The following is a 22,269-nucleotide window of genomic DNA, read 5'->3' as shown; positions in this document are numbered from 1 at the left end:
GAGGCCCTATTAACCAAGTTTCCTCTTTCATGAATAGTATCTAGCACCTAGAAGGACAGATAGGGGCATTTGGATCAAAAAAGCCAAGTTTTTAAAAAGACATGATATTTTAGTGGTAGAGAATGGCAATCTGTATTAATTAAATTCAGTGTTATACCTTTGCTCAATTCCTAATACTAACTTTTTGTTGACAGATGAAGCAGCTTTAGTGAAAGGAGCAAAAAGACTTGGCTTTGTTTTCACGACAAGGACACCATACTCTGTCACCATAGAAGCTGTGAGTAGCACCCTGACTACCTGTCGACACCTTACGCAGACCTGCTAATCCAGAGAGTTACACGGATACAGTGTTCGGAAGGGAGCCCTGCAGTCCCAGTGCCTGGGACTCCAACCTGGTCCCACACTTGCAGCCATTATTTCAGACTTTTGTGTTCCTTAGTTTCTCAGTATTTGTCCCGGGTTTCTCATTGAGCCTGTCGTGGGGTCCTTGTGAGGATTAAACAAGTTAGTTTCTGTAACATACTTGGAATTAGTGCCTGGCACATGGAGAGTGCACAATCAAAGTGAGCTATTCCAAAGAGTTAAAATCATTAGAACTTCAAGAAATATACCATATTTTTCCTATGAGGAATTAATGTGGTTTAAACTATTTTTGGTGACTTCTGTTATTGTGCAGATTATTCACTTTATTATATATATATATGTATATATATCTCCTTGTTCTGCCTTGATAACCACAAGTCTTTGATATGGGGAAGAAATTGAAGCAATGCAAACATGGTGACCAACGTAGGTTTTTTTTTTTTTTTCCTAATAATAATGCTGTGGTTAGAGATGTTTACTAGACGTTGAGTCCTTGGTGGAAGCTACTGATTAATTCACCTTTATGTCCATAGTACCTGGCACATGATGACTCTCAAATTAGTTAAAAGTCTGCAGTGCCTTACTGGTGATGCTGGGAGCTAGGAGATTCATAGATAAGCTAATCTTGGCTGCAGGAAATCAAGAGGCTGTGACTGGAAGTATTTAGAAAAGAATGCATCATTGCTGTAAAACTCCGTACATAGCACACCACCTCTTCAAGTCATCTAAGCACTAAGGGTTTCATCTGACCTGTGCGATATAGCAAAGAGATGGATCTGTTTCCGCATTGCCATCTGCCGACTGTCTCACTCCCTACACGCGTTTATCCAATGTTTCTATAGTGCCAAGTTTAGGTTGCGAAGAAAGGTGCGTTTGTCCTAAACCAGTGCAGTTAGAAACTCTTGTGCAGTTAATATTTGGCCAGGCTGCAAACAACACTCTTCCCAGAGGAGGGTGCCATCCTCTCATCAGGCTGGCAGGAGAATTTATATTTTGAAGATGTGTGTTTGGGGGGTAGCACTTCTTTGTGACTGGGGTAGTGAGTGATTTTGCGAGACGAGTACTTTTTTCCTCAGTAAGAATATGTTGTCTTCTATTCCTGCAGATGGGAGAAAAATACACCTTTGAAATTCTTAACGTCCTGGAGTTTTCTAGGTAAGCTACCTTTCCATAAAGTTCATGTATTTCCCAGGGCTGTTTCCATGACTAATTAAATTGAGATTTGGCAACGCATATCAAAACTCCAGCACAGAATCATGAAATTCTAGTTAGCCTCTTCCTTGGAGTCTCACCTCCGTTCTCACCTCTTCAGGCCTCATTAGGCCAAACTCCCTTTTGTAAGTTCACCTGGGTCTTTCCTTTATGGCACTTGTCACAGTCACAGTGACGATTTTGAATCAACTGTCTTGCTAACTAGACTGTAAGCTCTGGAGGGCAGGAATCACCTCCCACAGAGTTTGGTATTCAGTAAGTGCTCAATAAATATTTGGTGGAAGGAAGGATGTTGGAAATTATTTTCACAGATAAACCAAGATCTGTTTCTTTAAAAGTAGACAGTGAATTAATTCATTTTTTCCTTTCTTTTTCTTTTCTTTTCTTTTTTTTGAGACAGAGCCTATCTCTGTCTCCTGGGCTAGAGTACAGTGGCGTCACTATAGCTCACCGCAACCTCAAACTCCTGGGCTCAAGTGATCCTCCTGCCTCAGCCTCCTGAGTAGCTGGGACTACAGGCGTTCACCATGACATGAGGCTAATTTTTCTATTTTTAGTAGAGATGGGGTCTCGTACTTGCTCAGGCTGGTCTTGAACTCCTACGATCCTCCCACCCCGGCCTCCCAGAGTGCTAGGATTACAGGCATGAGCCACCACGCCTGGCCTATTTTTTTCTTTTTAAAGGAAAAAAAATTTTTTTTGGTATCATGGTCTTTATTTTCTCTTTAACAGAACCAATATTTTTTTTCTAGCTTTTTTCTCTGCCTACAGATGTTATCTATGTTCATATAGAAAAGTTGAGAATGTAAGCAAACACCAGACCCTTCTCGCCTCTCATACTTCAGTAGGTCTGCGGTTTTAGCAGCTGTGGCCTGATTGCCCAGAGCACATTGTGAGGCTACTGATGATTTTATTTTTACTGGAATTTTCTCTGCACTGCTGCAGTCATATCTCTTAAAACATCTGAGCATTTCTAATGTTGAATCTGAAAAATTAGGAGAAGAAGTAATGAAATAGATCATTAGTTCTTCCCAAAGCTAGATGACTTTTTAAAATCCTACTTTCAAAGCCTTGTTTCCTAATGATATATTTTTAAAAATAACTTTTAAGACCTGGGAAAAGTTGTTGTTACCAACTCTGCTCCCCTGGGAAGGCTTTTTCTAAAACCTTTATTACAGGAAAATAAATATCAACATTCATTCTAGCTTTCCCGTTTCTTAGCATTTGACTGCTGTTATTAGATCCATCATCTCCCAACATCGAAACGTGTGCTCACATAGCTAAGTGCCACTAAAATGACTTAATTGCCTCCAGTCATGTTCTAACAGCTTTGTAAGCATTTGAAGCAATTGCTCATCCTTTATCCTTGGTTGGAAAGTGCTCTCCAGCTCTCGTGTTCAGATTCTACACACTGGGCCATGCTTGGAGGACAGGAGTGAGATGGGGGTAGGTGAAGACTGTGCTTTAATTAGGCCCGGCCGAGGGGGCTTCCAGGGAGGGGAGATACGTCTCCCTCTGTTTTTGCCCAGGCTTGCTGGCACACTGCTCACTGGCGGCCTGGTGGAGTCACCACCTTGGTGCAGAATGTGCTACATTGTGGCTCCAGAGTGGGCTAGAGGAGGAGGAGGAAGAGGAAGATGAAGATGACAAGCACAGATAGAGAGAGAGAGAGAAAGAGAGAGGGAGGAGGGGTGAGGAGTGAGAAAAGTGTGGGAGATGGAGTGAGACGAGCATCACCTGTGGTCATCATTGCACTTCTGTTGCTGGCTCACAGCCTTCCTAGTTCCTTAACCCCTCTGTGCCTGATGTCTTGATCTGTAAAATGGGAGTAATAATGGTATTGCCTTCAAGGATTGCCGTGAAGATGAATAACAATGTCTGGTACGTTATAAAAACTTACATAGCACTTACTATGAGTATTTACTATTATTGATATTATTTTAATTGGGACACTGTTTTCTGAGGCTTAGGCGTTTGGATTTTACTGTTCCCAACCCCCTCCCCTGCCCCCAGAAGGAGATGCTTCTTCTCTCCTTCAGGAATCATTTCTATGACTCTCTTGCTTCATGAATGTTAATCTTGAACATTTGTTTCTTGAGCAACCTTATTCCCGAGGAGAAATAAAGTTCTTTCTGTTGGAAGAGCTTGAGAATATGGAAGAACTAAGGACCGAGAGCCAGACTGGTGCACTTCATGTATGTGGAGCAATCCCCTAAGATGCACGGCGGCAGCCCTGGTTGAACCATTTGCAGCTAGAGTTCAATTTAAACGACCTTGCCAGCGTCACTAGGCAAATAAATGACAGAATCAGGATTCAGACCCAAGTCTACCTGATTCCAAGTCCTCGGTGTTTTCAACTAATCTGTACTTCCAGAGGTGACACACAAGCCAGAGAATGCAAAAAAGTACATCTCTGTCTTTGTGGGGTAGAATGCACTTCGTGCAGCTACAAATGTTTTTGAGCATCTTCCATGTGGCAGCCACTGTTCTAGAATTACGTGGCCGAGATGACTGCCTGTGTGTGCGGATTATAGTGCAAGGACACAGACACTAAACAGACAAGATAACAAGCAGATAATTTTGGGTTATGATGAGTGCTATAAAGAACATTAAACAGTATGATTTGGTGGAGACAGACTGTGGCGCTGTTGGTGGTGGAGGTTTGCGACCTTTAGTTGGGTGGTCCAGGAAGGTGAGATTTGGGCTGGAAATTGGAAGACAGAAGGAGGCAGCCAGGTGCAGATGTGGAGGGAGAGCATTCGGGCAGAGGCAGCAGCCAGAGCCCCGGCCTGAGAGAGATGGGTCTTGGGATCAGTGCGGCGACGAGGGCTGAAGGGGTGGGCAGAGCAGCACTTGGTAAATCTCCCAGCAGGATTTTCAGGGTCTTTGCAGTCTAGGGTGAGGAATTTGATATTTTCCTAAGTCTGTCACAAAACCATTAGAGGGCTTTAAGCAGGGCGGTGTTATATGATTTCTGTTTTTAAGAAATCACCATTTTCTCGCATGTATTTTTTTATTTGCTGTAGTGCTACCATGTATGAAAGTAATAAAGAACAGAATATCTTTCATTCTTGAGTTTGTAATATTTTTATTTGTTCGCAAACTGGCTACTTAGCTGTGATCATGTAATTATCCACACTTCTTACTTCCAGTTTGCTCATTTGTGTCTTTGCCAATGCTTTTCCCAGAGAATGGCAGGAAAAAGGAGAAGGCAAGGTATCTATTTCAGTCCATTTGTAGCCTGACTTTGAAAAGAAATGTTCAGTTGCTAAGTTTAAAGTTAGTAACTGAAACGTGGTTTAGCCTTTAGTGTATCTCTTCTTTCCCTGGGTACCTGTGTATCCCACCACAGTTGAAAATTATGTATAAAGTTTCTCAGTGGGAAAAGTTCTTGCTGCCTTTCTACTAATCCTTTCATGGAACATCTGAGTACCTGCTCTGTGTTAAGAACTGTGCTAGAGTGAAGAGCTTTTCAATCAATATGAAGGCATTGTCTTTGTCCTGAGGAGCTTGCAGTGTAGAAGACACAGTTATGTGCAAAAAAAATATGTACCAGACAGGGTCTGGTAAGATATAAGTACAAGGATATATCAAGTTCTAGGTGAGCACAGAAGAGGTTATTCTGACTAAAGAGTTTTAGGAAGGCTGTGTGGAGGAGGTTGCATCTTTGGAGGACAGGTAGGATTTGCACAGGTAGATACGGGAGTTGGAAGTGGGGCGCATATCTTAGGAAGAGAGTATGGAGGCAGGGATGAAGCAGAGGAGAATATAAGCTGTTTAGGGACTCGAGATTCTTCTGGTGTGGTTGTACTCTGTGCAATATACAGGGCTGTGGGAGATAAAGAGGAAGCAAGAGGTTGAGGACTTGAAGGTTGCTTGTAGGAGTCTCCTGAAATGTCCTTCTAGGGCAAGGAGAGCTGTCCAAGGGTTGAGAGGAGGGGACACCATGGTGAGGAAGGAATGTTATCTCGGGCAGTTTGCTTTGGCAGGGTTGGGACAAGGTGGAGAGGGGAAATTGTCAAGCCTGTTGGGGCTGTTAAGTCAGGAAAAATAGCAGTGAGCTTAATGTCTGTCTACAACAGTAAACAGAAGAAGAAGACAATCTGGAGGACTTTGAGATAGAACTATATATAAAAACTCTCTGGCATCTGTCGAGCAAGCATTTTAACATCTCTGTGCAGCAAAAGGGGGACGGGAAGGTCTACTTGATAGAAATGTTGTGAGGCCTGAGTAATACACAGAGGCCAGAAAGTTTTCCTCTTTCCTCGTTAGTTTTTTTTAAATGATTTTATTATATATGTATGGTATGTGTTATATAGTATATAATATTATATATAATATGCATTTGCATATGTGTAATATATATAATATTATATAGTATATAATTAATATTACTCTTAATGATTATATATTACATGAAATGTTATATATAATATGATAAACATATTCTATATGTATTATATACACATATATGACAATCATATATTTTACATTATATTATCCATATAATATTATATATATGTACTATATATATGTAGTTGTGCTAGTAAATGCCACAGAAGAAAGGAGAGTACCTGAGAAATGGCAGTAGGGGGAGGCCAGGGGGATTTATAGTTAGAACCCTAGTTGAGTGGAGACCCGCAACTGAAGAAATATGATGACCTTTTCACAAATCACCAGCTGAGGACTCTGACTACTGGGATTCTTTCGACATTGATTTCGTGTGTGTGTGTGTGTGTGTGTGTGTGTGTTGGCATCATGAACTGAAGAAAACAGAAACTAACGCTATGTTTCCTGTTGTTCTAGTAATAGAAAACGGATGTCCATAATTGCCCGGACTCCTATGGGCAAGCTGCGGCTCTACTGCAAAGGGGCTGTAAGTACAGGACTTCGTTACTCACATGAGCTCTTTCTCTCTGTGTTCCAGCAGCGTGCAGGAAGCCTTTCACAACTTCTCAATATTTTTAAATGGTGTTGCTTTTTATCTCCTGTTGCTATTGGTTGTTGACAGCATTATCCAAGATGGAAAAGTTCATTTCCAGGTAGCCCAGAGGCTTCCCCCACAGTCAAAGCCTTTGAAATTTATGGTGGCTCCCAGCAGAATGCTCCTGTATACGCTTTAGTGCAAGTGAGAAGTCTGCTGCCACTCAGCTGTTTTACTGAATACCAATGATTGCACAATTGGGGTAAGGATTTGTAGCAGGAATTTTGATCCCAGTTCCAAGCCCAAAGTGCTTGATTTGGTGGGTCTCAGGAATTCGTTTTTAGGCCTGTAAATTTTTTTAAAAACATTTCCATATTTGTTCACTACCAGGTGTAGTGAGCTTTATGGAGGTGTAATTGAGGTTTATTGGAGTAAGATAAACTGCACGTATTAAGGGGCAAAATTTGATAAGCTCTGGCCCTCATCTGCTTCCTGTCACTATAAAGCACTGATCTTTTTACTATCTCTATAGATTTGTCTTTTCCAAAATGTCAGGTAGTTGGAGTCATACAGTGTTCATACATTTATTAAAATTTTATATAAATGAAATCATATATTATGTATAACTTTTTTTTGCCTTCTCTCACTCATAATTATTCTGAGATTCATCATGTATCAATACTTCCTTTCTTCATATTGTTGAGAAGTATTTCTATTTTTTTTTTTTTTTGAGGCAGGGTTTCACTCTGTTGCCTGGGCTGGAGTGCAATGGCACCATCATAGCTCATTGCAACCTCTAACTCCTAGGCTCAAGCGATCCTCCTTCCTCAGCCTCCCTTGTAACTGGCACTACAGGTGCGCACCCCCACACCTGGCTAATTTGAGTAGTATTTTATTGTATGGTTTTATCACAGTTTGCTTATCCATTTACCTGTTGGTGGAGATTTTGCTTGCAGTCTTGCATAATGCTTTTATGAAATTTGTGTGCAAGTCTTCATATAGACATTAGGTTTCATTTCTCCTAGGTACGTACCTAGGAGATGGCTGGGTCCCATAGTAGATGTAGGTTTAACTTTTTAAGAAACCACCAAACTGGTTATATTCCTACCAGCAATCTCTGTCAATGCTTGGCATGGTTAGTCTTTTTAATTTTAGCCATTCTAATAGGTGTATGTGTCATTGTGGTTTTAATTTACATTTACATTTAATTTACATTTCTATGCTGTGACTGATGGTGGTGAGCAATTTGCAGTTTGAGGTGGGGGTCCCCAAGACCATCCCTATTGTTTGGAGATTCACTAGAAGAACTCTAGGGACTCAGCAAATCCTTGTACTCTCACTTGAACTTGTACTCGTACTTTTACAGTGATGTAGTAAAGGTACACAGCCGACCATAAGGTAAAAAGACACAGGCAGAGTCTGGAGGAATTCACGTGCAGGCTTCCCAGGGAGTCCCCAGGGAAATTGCATGACAGTTGAGGGAGTTGGTTCCCAGCCAGATTCCCAGAGGCCAGCCAAGGGCCAACCTTGCAAGTAGGTCTTTCTAAGGATAGCCATCTCCAACCTGCTAAAAAGCTTTCTTGCACACTATCCATATATTTCTTGGGCAAAATGTCTGTTTAAGTATCTCCCATTTTAAAAAAGACTTTACTTTTTAGAGAAGTTTTAGGCTCACAGCAAAACCGAGAGGAAATTACAAAGATTTCCCACATCCGCCTTTCCCCCCCCCGACACGAACAGCCTCCCCGTTATCAACATGCCCCACCGGAGTCCTGCATTTATTACAGCCAATGAACCTACACTGACACATCATGATCACCCAAAGTCTGCAGATGGCATTAGGGTTCACTCTTGGGGGTGCACTTCCTATGGGTTTGGATAAATGTAGAATGACAGGTATCCACCATTATAGCCTCATACAGAATATTTTCACTGCCCTAAAAATCTCATTTTCTACCTACTCCTCCCTCCCTCCACTCGGCCCCTGGAAACCACTGATCTTTTTTACTGTCTCCATAGATTTGCCATTTCCAGACTGTCAAGTTGTTGAAATGATACTGTATGTAGCCTTTTGAGACTGACGTCTTTCACTTAACAGTACGCGTTTACAGTTCTGACGTGTCTTTTCACGGCTTCATAGCTGGGACCAACACCACGTCTCCTAACTGTGGGTCACTGGGATGGCTTTCTTAAATTATGAGCTTTTCCAGTTTGGCTGGTGGGAATAGGTATTATATCTACCTCTGTGTGAGCCCCAGGAACTGCTACCGTTAATTCTTTCTAGTGGTTCTTTCTTTGGAATCTGACACTGTCTTTATATGCATTAATCAGCACTCTGCTACATACGTGAGAGGTTCTGCTGCTCTTGGAGTTTTCTCTTTCTGCAGCCTCTTCCCTTTGCACTCTGCCCTGTGAATTCTAGTTTCCTGACCTTACTAGGATCTCGACTTCATCTCCTCAACTGAAAATGTCCGCTGGACTTGGTCTGCTTTCCTTCTCCCTGCACCGTGGCCTGGAAACTGTCTCAAAACAGTACGCCGGGCAGTCACTGGGCTAACCTTATTGTCTCCTGTCTCTCAGGCATCTCTGTCCTTTGTTGCCTGATGCTCAGCAGCTTGAGAACCACTGTGTCATATATTTTATCTGTAAGTGCAGATCCTGTCCCTTACCCACTAGCTTCTACATTTGTGTGTTTTACTCTCTCTCTGTTTCATAGCATCTTGGTTGTGAAACTCAGACCCTTTGGGCTCACCAGTCCATTTTATAAAAGCTTTGGTGAGCAATGTGGCCTTTATGAAAATTGTTGTAGGAAAGTTGAAGGAGAGAGTTTATATAGTTTATATCTCAGCCTCTCATTTCCAACAGAAAAGAACTTAAAATCAATACTCAAAATTTTGGAAGCAGGCTTCTACCTTCATGCTCAGCCCACCTTTCCTCTTCTTGCTCCTCCGTGAAGGTGGAGGAAATCAGGCTCTTCCGTTTCACACCCTCCCACCTGCACATTCAAGCTCATCCCAGGCTCAGCCCGACAGATGTCCCGTCAGTGTAACCCGTCCCCCTGCCCGGGCACGGCGGGCATTGCCTGACACTGGATCAGCCCATTGATGTCTAACAGCCGCCCAGCTCGCTCTCCCCTCACCACAGAAAGCATAGTATCAAAGTGTTTATTCCAGTGATTTACAGTCCTCACATTACTAGCAAATTGGTGAATAAAAGATTCACCATTTTGTTACAAATTTATAATGGTATATTTTCTATTGAATATTAGTTTTATCATAACATGCAAGGAAACAAAATACAGTTTTTTGTTTTTCCTAATCTCAGAATAGTACAGGAAAGTACTTTGAATTACTAAACCCTGCCTGAAATATATAGAAAGAAATTCAAGTTAAGATTTTCTCTCCACTTAGTTCTTGACCAATAGTGTTTCTTATCTTGGAGTGTCTCTTGAAGAGAGAACCACCTGGGTTGGGACCGCCAAACTGCTCCTTTAGGGTTAGAGAGCTGGCTTGCCTTCGAATCACATAGGATGTGGCATTTAACTCTTCTCATTATTTCTGCTAGGTGCGTGTATAATAGATTTTGGTTTTTATTTCTTTGATGAATTTGAGGATACGGAAAGCAATGGAATCTCACATTACTCCTCCCTGCTTTGTGGTCTTCTCCAACATGTTTTATTTGTAGTGATCAGAGTTAGTTTTCTTTAAAGCAACTCGACAAATTCATACTTTAAAGCTTATTTCTAACTCATTCTGGGCTTGTGTTTTCATTGTGGCCACTCAAACTCATCCATACCTATTAGATATAACAATACAATCTTAAAGCGCAGTATTTAGAATTCTGCCTGGAAGGCTTATATAAGATGCTAATCAAAGGGAATTTTTTTTATAGGATACAGTGATTTATGAAAGACTTTCAGAAAATTCTCTGTTTGTGAAGGAGACATTAGCCCATCTAGAATATTTTGCCAGAGATGGTAAGTAAAAGTTGTTTGGAATCTCATTTCCTTTGGAAATGCCTTTCTTAAATGTTGAAATTACAACCTGAACACAGCCACTGATGCTTGCTGGGCACATAGGTGGACAAGGGTAGCTCATTTATTTGTATATGTGACTTTGTAATTGTAATGCCTTCTGTTTGCTTAAGTGCATGTGGTTTCCCAGACAAATCCTGATGAGACGTTATTATTACATTATTTTCTTTTTTTCCCTCTCCCCAGCAGTTTAGTTTATAAGCTGATGCTTCACACAGACACATGTATCTAACCTTAAAGTATGGCTATTTTGCAAGGTTGTACATTGGGCCTTTTTTGCTATCTTAAAAATCTAGATGTGCTATAGGCAGGTAGCACCAGGTAGAAACATATAGGAACTATATTATAATTGAACACAAAAAAGAACAACCTCTGTATTTCTGATGTGGAGGGTTAATTTCTAGGGAATCCACAAGACTTTAGATATTTTGTAGGAGTTAGCCTAAAATATTAGAGTATGGATTTAAAATGTTTTAAAGTCCTTGAAAAATACAATTTAAATTAGTTTTCTGTTGTTTTTGAGATTATTTGATAAGTGACTGAAAAACTGAACGCTTGTTCATTCTCTTATTCATTCAACAATTGTATTGAGCATCTACTAAGTACCATCCACTGTTCAGAGCCTCTAGGACAGTAGCAAATAAAACACAGGAAGCTCAAGCCCTGAAGGGATTTACCACTAAGTAGGTACTGTCAGGTGGTGCTGTGTGCTAGGAATAAAAATAAAGCGGGGTAAGGGAGCAGGGAGTGATTCCGTGCTCTCTCTGCAGGGTGATTAAGGCAGAGGCTACAGGAAGGAAGGTGGAACTGTGTGACTTTCCAGGGGAAAGTATTCCAGGTAAAGGGTAGTGAAAGTGCACGAATCTGGAAGTAAGAGGATCAGCTGGGAAGCCACAGCAAGTGACGAGAAGCAGGGAAGAGGTAGCAGGGGAGTGAGAGGCAGACTGGATAGGGCCATGTGAAGAACTCCACGTTTCCTTGAATTTTAAAATGCTTTTGAATTTTATTTTCAAATGTTCCACTTTCCCTGATCACTGGTTGCATGACCAAGCTATACTATTCTTTCTTGCAGGTCTGAGAACTCTCTGTGTTGCTTATACAGATCTAACTGAGAAGGAATATAAACAATGGTTACAGGAGTATACAAAAGCTAGTATAAGTTTAGACAACAGAATTCAAAGAATGGAAGAATGTTATGATATTATCGAAAAGGTAATGTAGCCCATATGTCCTCTACATGCCAAGAGAAATATGTGAAGGAAATCCATTTATTAATGTTTTCATAACTTAATGTAATTATTAAAACTGAAATTTTGGGCTTTTTTCTTTCAGAAGTATAATTCTGTTTTATCACACTGGAAATTTATAAAATGTTTTTATAAAATATTTCAAAATATTTCTCTGTCTTCTGAATCATATCATAATCACTTCAGTCTTGTAGTCTTTTTTTTATAATTCTTTCCATTTCAAAAGAAATATATATTCATTATAGAAAAACAAGGTGGAATAATGAATAGAGTAATAATGAATGAATAATAGAATAATGAGTAATAATAATGAGTGGAATAATGAATATCTGTAATGTTGGGCTAATGACTTCTTAAGTTCTAGCATATAAGTTTCCAATCTCTTTCTTTATATATTTGTGTTGCATATGTAATATTCCATTGTATATATTTAGCACACACACACTAATTTTTCTAATGGAAATTAGCATGTACTGTGCAGACTGCTTGAATTATAAATTTTTCACTTAATAAATTGAGAATTTTTACATATTATTGAATATTCTTATATGTTATCTTTGTCAACCTAAATAACAGAGGGAGGCTTTCTAAAAGAAAATGGTATGTATTCAGGACTAGGAAACTGCAATGAATATATATGTGCCATAGTGCACTAGGTATGTATTCAGGGAGGTAAAGGAAGACAAATATTATTAAAAAAATGAGGATGATTACATAATTATTTTAAGATAATTATTCTTGTTTACAAGTATCACTAATAAGGGTGATACTAGTCTGGGGTTGTACAGGCAGTTGGCAGGCAGAGGTATTTTTTTTTTGGTAAGGTTGTGGTGGCCTTTGTGTAAGGTTGCAGTTTTTTGTGGAGTCCTTTGTGATAGTTTTTATCAGTATTTATGCATTAGAATCCTCCCTGTCTGGCCTTTCCTAGCATTATTTGTCAGTGTTTTTTTTTTAAAAAAACACAGTGACTCCATTTTGATTCTGACAACTTTCCCATACTGTAGGTTGTCTATTTGCTCTGTTGATTACTTCCTTGGCTGTGCAGAAGCTTTTTAATTTAATCAAGCCCCACTTAGTTATTTTTGTTGTTCCTGTAATTGCCGCTAGGGTCTTAGTCATAAGTTCTTTGTCTAGGCTGATATCTAGAAGAGTTTTCTGTACATTTTCCTCTAGAACGCTTATGGTTTCATGCCTTACATTTAAGTCTTTTATCCATCTCAGGTTAATTTTTGTGAGTGGTGAGAGATATCAATCCTGTTTCATTCTTCTGCATGTGGCTATCCAATTCTCCCAACACCATTTATTGAATAGGAATTCTTTTCCCCAGTGTATATTGTTGTCTGCTTTGTCAAAGATCAGTTGCCTGTATGTGAAGGGTTTTATATCTGGGTTCTCTGTTCTGTTCCATTTGTCTATGTCTCTATTTTTGTGCCATTAGCATGCTGTTTCAGTTGCTGTAGCCTTGTAGTATAATTTGAAGTCTGGTAATGTTATTATAGCCTATTACTATACAGGAACCTGACTGATGTGTTGGTAAGGTGCGGGGAAAGGGGAAGTGTCCTATGGTCCCACAGTTAGCTCTCAGTTGTTTAGTAGGTCTGAGTTGTGTATTTCCCTTCTCCCACATCAAAGGCTAGAAGGGGCTGGAGATGGATATTTTCCTTCCTCCAGATTGGTAGCTCTGTTAAACCCAAGTTTGTAAGGCTATGATAAAATAGTTTCTCTTGAACACAGGCCTATTCTGAGGAGAACAGAATAATCTGGATGTATTTCAAAATGGTTACTTTTTTGCTCCTTCTGCCATAAACTGGAGGGATTTTTTTCCTCTGGTCTTCACAGTCAGAACATGGTGGGGCTCCTGGAACTAAAATTCATGAAAGCATGGGAGCTCCTCCAAAACTAAGCACCCCCAGAATTTTCAACTCTCAGGCTAGTTCATACTGTGCTTCTAGCAATTCATCAATTATAGTTCAAATGTTCCCATAAGTGCCAGTTCTAGCAACAGGCCTCTGTTCCTGGGCTGTGGTTCTAGTAAGCTGAAACTCTCAGCATCTGTCTCTCTGTCCGGCTATAAGGGCAGTAAGTAGTTTGTCCTGTGCCCTCAGATCTCTGATGGAGCTAAGAAGAGTTGTTAATCTCAGCTTATTCACCTTTTCTTCTTGTGAGTATTGGAGTGACAACTTCCGAGCCACTTATGTGTTGATCAGGAAACTGTAATGACTTTGCCCATTTTTGAATTGGGTCATCTCTTTATTGTTGAGTTGAAAGAGTTCTTTATATATTCTGGCTACAAGTCCCTTGTCAGCTGTATAATTTATAAATATTTTGTTCCATTCTCTAGGTGATCATTCAGTTTCCTGATGATGTCCTTTGATGCACAAAAGTTTTTAATTTTGATGAAATCTGACTTCTTTATTTTTTCGTGTGTTGCTTGTATCTTGGTGTCATATATAAGATGGCTGTATCTAACCCAGTGTCACAAAAATGTATTTCTGTATATTTTTCTAAGAGTTTTATAGTTTTAGCTCTTATATTTATGTGCTTGGTCTATTTTTAGTTGCTTATTTATATATAGTGTGAGATAAGGTTCTAACTTTACTCTTTTGTGTGTCAATATCCAGTTTTCCCAGTGTCATTTCTGAAGGGACTATTCTTTGCACATTGAATTGTCTTGGCACCCCTGTTGAAATCAGTTGGCCACAGTTACAGGGGGTTATTTATGGTATCTCACTTCTATTCCATGTCTGGACTTATGCTAGTACCACACTCTCTTGATTTCTGTTGCTTTGTAGTAAGTTTTGAAATCAGTGATTGTGATATATCCACTTTCTTCTTCTATTTCAAGATTGTTTTGGCTATTCTGTGTTCCTTAAAATTCCATATGGATTTTAGAGTCAGCTTGTCAATTTCTACACAGTAACCAGCTGGAATTCTGATGGGGATTGTGTTGAATCTATAAATTAACATGGAGAATATGGTCATCTTAACAATATTAAGTCTTCTGGTCTTAGAATATGAGATGTTTGTCATTTATTTACATCTTCTATAACTTATTTCAACAATGTTTTTTAGTTTTCAGTGTATAATTTTTGCACTTCCTTGATTAAATTTATTCCTAAGTATTTTATTCTATTTTGTGCTATTATAAATGGATTTTTTCTTAATTTCATTTTTTGAATTGTTCATTGAAAGTGTATAGAAATACAACTGATTTTTGTATATTGTTCTTGAAAGAACAATATCTTTTATCCTGCAAGACTGACAAACTCATTTATTGGTTCTAATAGGTTTTTTAGAGGATTCTTTAGAGTTTTTATACATACACATATACATCATTCATCTATAAATAGAGATAGTTTTTTCCTTTTCACTTTTCATTTTGGATACCTTTATTTCTTTTTCTTGCCTAATTGCCCTGGCTAGAACCTCCAGAAAATGTTAAATAGAAGCAGTAAGGGTAGACATCCTTGTCCGGTTCATGATCTTGTAAGGAAAGCATTTAGTCCTTCTCCATTAAGTACGATGTTAACTGTGGGTTTCCCATAGATGTCCTTTATGAGATTGAGGAAGTTCACTTCTATTTCTAGTTTGCTAGCTGTTTTTATCATGACAATGTTTAAAGCATTCTTTTAAAGATTTCTGTCTCATACCTGGAAACATAAATCACTACTGAAAATACTTTCTGTGGGAAATTTTATATTAAAATGCAAAGTTTTAGTATAGAAATATCTTTAAAATATTATAGCAGATATGGGACAAAAATAGTAATGAAAATAGATGTTTAATAGGATAAATTTGTCTGAATATTTAGCATTTATAAACATTCAGCTTGTCAATAAACCTAAAAATGTTTCGGCTATTTAAAAGTTTTAATTTACTAGTTATATATGCTGGTATTTCAATTAAATTATTTTGATTCTAATTATCAGCATTGAATCAGCTTGCCTGATATCTTAATTTCACTTTAACAGTTGATAAATGTAATATAAAATACTCTTAAACTTTTAGATCGTTTTGGCTTCTGGGAAACGCATTTCAGATTATCTGAGGTCATCTGGTCTATCTCTTTGTGCTTTATAGAAACCTTTTTATCTACCACCAAACATCTGTATCCCTGCAGTGACAGGGAAATAATTCACAATAGAAATAAAAAGTATAAAATAAATTATTTAATGAGTAAGAACCTTATGAAAAATTGTCAAATTTTAATTAAAGACAAAATGAAGGACCTAAATAAATGGGTGGGAATATACAGTATCTATAAACCCAGTGACAATTCTTAAAATAATGCAATGCAGGAATGCATCCAATGCCCGACAGGATTTTCACAGAACTTGACAAGTTTGTCCTAAAATTCACATAGAAGTAGGAGATGGCCTAGGATTGTCAAGGTAATTTTTGAAGAATAATAATAAAGAGACGGCACTTACCTGACTAGACATCAAGACTTATGTTAAAGTTATAGTATTTAAAGTAATAGGTAGTGTTTATTGACTACTTATTACCTACTGGAAATTATTCTAATCCTTTACAAAATTAACTCATAAAAAAATTCTATGAGTAATTTTATTTTCCCCACTTTTAAGTTTTATAGATGAGGAAACTGAGGCACAGGAAATTGCTTATGGTCCTGCATCTAGTAACTTACAGAGTTAGGACATGAATCCAAGAGCCTAGGTTCTTACCAGTCATGCTACACCGCCTCACGCTGCGGTAAAATAGACCAATGGAAAGAATAGGAAAAACATTTTTGTGTGTGTGTGTGTGTGTGTGTGTGTACACACACACATATATATATGACTTTGAATAATAAATTATTAGACTACAAACCTTTTGTCAATATTTTCTATATTTATTCCATCTTTAAAATGTTTCTTTTTAAACAATCTTTAGTAATAAAAAAAATCTCTTTCAAAAACACCTAGGAATTTTTTCTGCTTGGAGCCACAGCCATTGAAGATCGTCTTCAAGAACACGTTCCGGAAACCATAGCAACTTTACTGAACGCGAACATAAGAATATGGGTCTTGACAGGAGACAAACAAGAAACTGCAATTAACGTAGGTAATAGACATAAAGACAGTTTTTAAAAATCTCATCGTACATGTATTCTAAATATGTCCCAATATCAAGAACGTTGGGCTAAGCTTCTGTTGGGTAACTGTTCCACGTCATGGGAAGGATGGAGAGCAACACAGCCTTGACATCACATGGCAGGGAGTTTGGACAAACTGGCAAAGCAAACTCTGTCTCCTTCACGTTCTTGAACTGCAGAATGCAGAATGCGGAATGCTAACATGAGTAATGTGTTAGTTTCTTGTTCCCTTCCTCCAAAACTCAAAGTCACCTTTTTATTGCCCTACAGTTTGTATACCTACTTTTGCATTGTCTATGTCTATTCATAAAAGTTTGACTTTTAGTGAGAACATCCAGGTGGCTTTTTTCCCCTCCAGTTTCCAATGTTACTTCTTCCTGCCTTTATAGTGTTTTTTTTTTTTTTTTTTAACTTCACTGTTTGACTGTATCTTAGGGTGCAGAATAAGAGTTGAAAATCAACTGTTAGCAGCAAATATGCAAATTTTAATGGTGAGAAAGAGTTGCAACTAGTATTCTTTCCATGATCATCCTGATACCAGTTGTGGTTAGAGGGACATATATGAAAAAGTGACTCTGTGTGTACTGGAAACCTTTGCATGTTGTCTCCATTAATTTTACTTGACCCTCTTTCATTCAATGAATCTTGAGCACTTGCTATGTGCCAGGAAATTCTAGGAACTGGCAATGAAAAGTTGAGTAAGAATCTCTCTCTCTGCCCTCTTGGAATTTACATGCCAGCAGAGAAGACAGAAAATTAGCAAACAGATCAATGTATGTTGTGATATTATTGTGATGAGTGCTAAGAATAAAAACAAAGCAAGGCATAGAGAAAGATAGAGGGGATAATTTTAGATGGAAGACCTGTTAAGGAGGGGACATTTGAAGCAGAGACCCAAAGGAAGAGAGGGAGCAAGCACTGGGAAGGTCTCAGGGAAGAGCATTCCAGGCAAGGAGAAGAGCAAACACGAGGGCCCTGGAGTGGGGAGATGCTTGTCATATTTGAGACACCACAGAACGGACAGTGTGGCTGGAGCCAGGGAGCAAAGCAAAGAATAGGCAGGCCACAGTAAGGAGCTGGTAGGGTTCTGGGCAGGAAAGTGGGATGATCTGATTTATGCTTTAAAAATATTTATACTTACCTGGCAGGGGAGATACCATGATCACAATGATCTGATTTATGCTTTAAAAATATTTGTTACCTATCTTGGGGGAACTAGGCTAAATCGAAGAAGGGAGACCGGTTAGGGAGCCTCTGTGGAAGTCTAGACGAGAAGTGATGGCGACTTATTCTGGAGTGTGATGAGGACTGTGGGAGAGGAGCTGAACTTGAGACACATGTGGTAGGTCGAACTGTCAGCCCTCATTGACGTGGGTGCAATGAGTGTAGACAACTCTTTCAAAGAGTTTGCTATGAAGTAAAACAGAGAAATGGGGTAGTAGCTGGAGGAGAAGAACATAGGGCAGGGAAGGGTTGGTTTTTTTTTTGAAAGAGTTACTTAACCTCCCTAAATGTCAGTTTTCTCATCTGTAAAATGGGGACAATAGTAACTTTCACCTCATTGGGTGGTTGTGAGAATGCCTTGAAGCCACCCCTGTAAAAAGCTTAGCTTGGTGCCTGGCACTTAGCAAGTCCTCCATGAACATTGGATATTAACATAATCATTCAGGACTCATATCAGGAGTCCAACCGTGATGTAGCTACTCATTTATCCATCTGATAATAACCTGATTCTTAGATAATTGCTATATTGAATTGAATCCATTTCAAGAAAAATGTTTAGTAACCGTGGTAGTTTTGGAAGAAGAAAGAAACTCTAATTTCTTAGAGCCAGGCTTGCAGACTCAAACATCTGGAAGAAACAGGCAGGATGGGAATAAAAGAAAATGCACACATGGGGTGTGGGGTGCGCAGTGGGAGGATGGCCCCACTGAAGGGGTGGCCAGCACAGCCGTGCCTCATGGAAACGCGTGTCCACTGCGGGCACAGGTTTGTAGTTTCTGAAAGATAATCAAGGATTCTCTCTTTTGATATGAAATATACTGATTTGTAAATGAAATGAGACTTAAAACATTCAAGTTGAAAAGTTGTCTCATTAAACGATCATATTAAATGTTATTTTGAGAACTATGTAAGTTCACTTCTTTTAGTCATACCTAGAATTTTATTAGTATACCAGGTGCAATACTATTGATATAGCAGTTTGATACAGCAGAATTTGACTTCCTGAAAGACTTGGAATTATTATAAAGCAAGAATCTAAGCTCACGTCATAGAAAGTTAATAAAAACTGAAATCCACAGACGTTTAAAAGTACAAATTTAGCCATTAGTTATTAATATATTCACCTTCTCAATCATTTCTATTTAAGTTGCTTACTAAGATTAAAATGAACCTACATTTTAATTCCTCTTCCCTCTCCAACCTCTTGCTTGGCCTTTGTTGATGGGTTACTAGGCTTTGAAATAGTCATGACAGAGAATGATAAAGGAAGAATATAAACAGATCATTTTTTCCTTGTTAATGTTCATAGAAGGCATTAGGTCTTCAAATATGAGATCTTTATTTTTCTCTTTCTAGCATATTCCTGCAGACTGATATCAGGTCAAATGCCTCGTATTCATTTGAATGCAAAATCACTTAAGGTAAGTGATTTTTAAAAATTATATTTCATATAAGTGCAACCCACTTGTTACTTGGGAGGTATCGATCTCCTTAAAATCTACATAAGATTTCCTTGAACTCCCACTCAAATCTATTGGAACGTCCTGGTTTTCTCCAAGAATCTGCACATTCTACTGGTCTTCTGCCCTAGGTCACTGCCAGTTCCTGCCTCTGCTGAGTTCTTGTTTGTGCTCCACTCTGTGAGGCTAGTCCTTTGTCACCTCCTTGGTGTCCACCCAAATTCAGGACTCAGATCTCTGATTTTAATAATTAAAAAAGTGAACAAATCTCTGTGTACATAGCAGTTTTTATCAAAAGTTTGAGTAGGTTGACAGCATTTATATTGCAAGAATGAGAAGAATTTGCAATCAAATATTGAACGTCCTTGCCCTTATCTAAAAGTTGAATGGCTACAGTTATTTTCTATTAATTTTTTTACTGTATAATTTTCTTAGACTCACTTTGAAAGAATTTTAAATAGATTTCATTATTCCTCTTCTGATACTCTTCCTTATTTAAAAATTATAGCTCCGAGTTTCTGACATATAATTTTTCTTCTTCATAAAAACTTTTAAAAGTATTTCTTACAGGATAGCTCTGCTGGCAGTGAATTCCTTTAGTTTTTGTTTGAGAAAGTCTTTACTTTTCTTTCACATTTGAAGAAAAATTTCACTAGATGTAGATTTCTAGGTTTGTGTTTCTTGTTCATTTAAACACTCTAAAACTATTTTATTCCACTCTCTTCTTGCGTGCGTGGTTTTTTAGGAGAAGTCTGCTGTAATTTTTATCTGTTTCTCTATAGATGAGGTTTTTTTCTGTTTTTGTTTTTGTTTTCCTCTTGCTTCTTTCAAGATTTCCTTTTGTCTTTGGTTGTCTGCAGTTTAAATATGGTATGTCTAGGTGTAAGCCTTTTGGCATTTATCTGAGCATACTGGGTCTGTGTTTTCATGTCTGCCATTAAGCTTTGGAAATTCACAGCCAATAGTACTTAAACACTTCCTTCTGTTTTCTCTTTCTTCTCCTTCTAGTATTCCAGTTATAACTTTTAAAATTTGTTCCACAGTTCTTGGATATCCTGTTCTAGTTTTTTAAATTCTTTTTTATTTCAGTTTATATTTCAGTTTGGGAAGTTTCTATTACATATCTTCAAGCTCGCTAATTCTTTCCTCAGCTATGTCCAGCCCACTGTTGAGCTGATTGAAGGCAATCTTCATTTCTGTTACAGTGTTTATATATTTCTAGCCCTTTCTTTTTATTCTTCCCTAGAGTTTCAATCTCTGTTTATATTGTCCATCTGTTCTTTTATGTTGTCTACATTTTTCATTAGAGTCCTTAACATATTAATCATAGTTATTTTAAATTCACTGTCCGATACTTCCAAAATCTGTGTCATATTTGAATCTGGTTCTGATGCCTGCTTTGCCTCTTCACATGGTGCTTTTTCTTGCCTTTTAGCAGGTTTTGTTGATAGCTGGACATGATGGATGTGGCAATAGGAACTGAAGTAAAAGGATTTTAATTTTGAAATTTTGTGCTAATCTGGCTAGGAGCTGGGCTGTGTTCAATGTTTGCGGTAGCTGTAGACTCCAGAGGCTCCAGATTCTTCCAGTGTCCTTGTTTTTATTCCCTGATGTCTTTTGGACTTCCATAGGAACTCCTTAAATAGAATCTGTATCTTCCAGTTCTTTCATCTGAAATGCACTGTTATTATACAAGGGCCCTGTTGATGTGGTGGGGAAGTGTTCCATAATCTTATTATTTAAGCTTGTTCTTTTAGTGAGCCTGAAACTTCGAAGGTGCTTGGGTTTCAGCAATGACACATAAAGAGCTTGGATCCACCATTCCCATCCTCATAACGGCCCAGGGCCATGGTCTTCACAAGTGCCTCTTGGCCTTTTTTTCCTCCCCTTGGGTGAGACAGGAAGGCTAGAAGAGGCTGGAATTAGGCAAGTGCCCTTCCCTGGAGGGGGCACAGGGCTCTGGTGAAGTCTTTAACCTTGGAGAGCAGGCATGTGTTATGGAGAGTGCATATTTCAAAATGATCACTCTTTCCATCTTTACAGCTGAGCCTTGAGGGGAATTTTTCTTGCCTTTTCACTATGAAAACCTAGTGAGGTTCCTCCAGGGAAACCCATGAAAGTGGGTGGGGGCCTCCTAAGACTGCAACCCAGGGAGTTTCTTACTTTTATTCTAATCCACACTTGCCCTCCAGGAATTCACCACTGGTACCGAGTGAGTCTTCCTATCGGTTTATGTCTCCAGCAGCTTCCATTCCAGGGAGGCAAATTTCAGCTGTGATTCTCTCTATATACTTGTCTCTCCAGATTTGGGGGTGGCAGTTTTCTTTGTGATCTCAGTTCTCCAGTGGGTACAGGAAAAGTCAATTTTCAGTTTGTGCAGCATTTTTTTCTGTAAGAATTGGAGTGGCAGATCCAAGTGCTTTACATGTGATTGCTGAAACCCAAGTAACTTGATTCATTTTTTTTACCTTCAATTTAAGTTTGTGCAATGAATGGTATTCAAGTTTTTGAGAGGAAAAAACAGTCCTAAAAATATTATTGTGGTTTTTAGAATAGAGGTCTTGCATGTAATTTATTTAATTTATTTTTAAGTATTTTATGTATTTTGGCAATATTGTAAATGGGTTGTATCATAATTTAATTTTCCAATTGCTTACTGCTAATATATAAAAATAAACTTGGAATACTCCACTGCCCAAATCTTCCACTCT

The 22,269-nt window shown here is 38.5% G+C and overlaps 1 protein-coding gene across 1 annotated transcript in view; it reads left to right on the top strand.

The window, feature by feature from the left end:
- LOC138382480 (phospholipid-transporting ATPase IB-like) overlaps positions 1-22,269 on the top strand; it is a 105,652-nt gene that overhangs the window by 40,839 nt on the left and 42,544 nt on the right. Inside the window, exons 17-23 of the mRNA XM_069466960.1 lie at positions 195-277; positions 1,469-1,518; positions 6,382-6,451; positions 10,391-10,475; positions 11,605-11,744; positions 16,705-16,843; positions 19,455-19,519. Of these exons, the coding sequence (XP_069323061.1) occupies positions 195-277; positions 1,469-1,518; positions 6,382-6,451; positions 10,391-10,475; positions 11,605-11,744; positions 16,705-16,843; positions 19,455-19,519 (632 nt within the window). The remainder of the gene's footprint in view (positions 1-194; positions 278-1,468; positions 1,519-6,381; positions 6,452-10,390; positions 10,476-11,604; positions 11,745-16,704; positions 16,844-19,454; positions 19,520-22,269) is intronic.

The sequence above is a fragment of the Eulemur rufifrons genome, chromosome 4 (assembly GCF_041146395.1).
Source record: "Eulemur rufifrons isolate Redbay chromosome 4, OSU_ERuf_1, whole genome shotgun sequence".
NCBI classification, from domain to species: Eukaryota; Metazoa; Chordata; class Mammalia; order Primates; family Lemuridae; genus Eulemur; species Eulemur rufifrons.
This window is presented reverse-complemented; position numbering and strand designations above follow the sequence as displayed.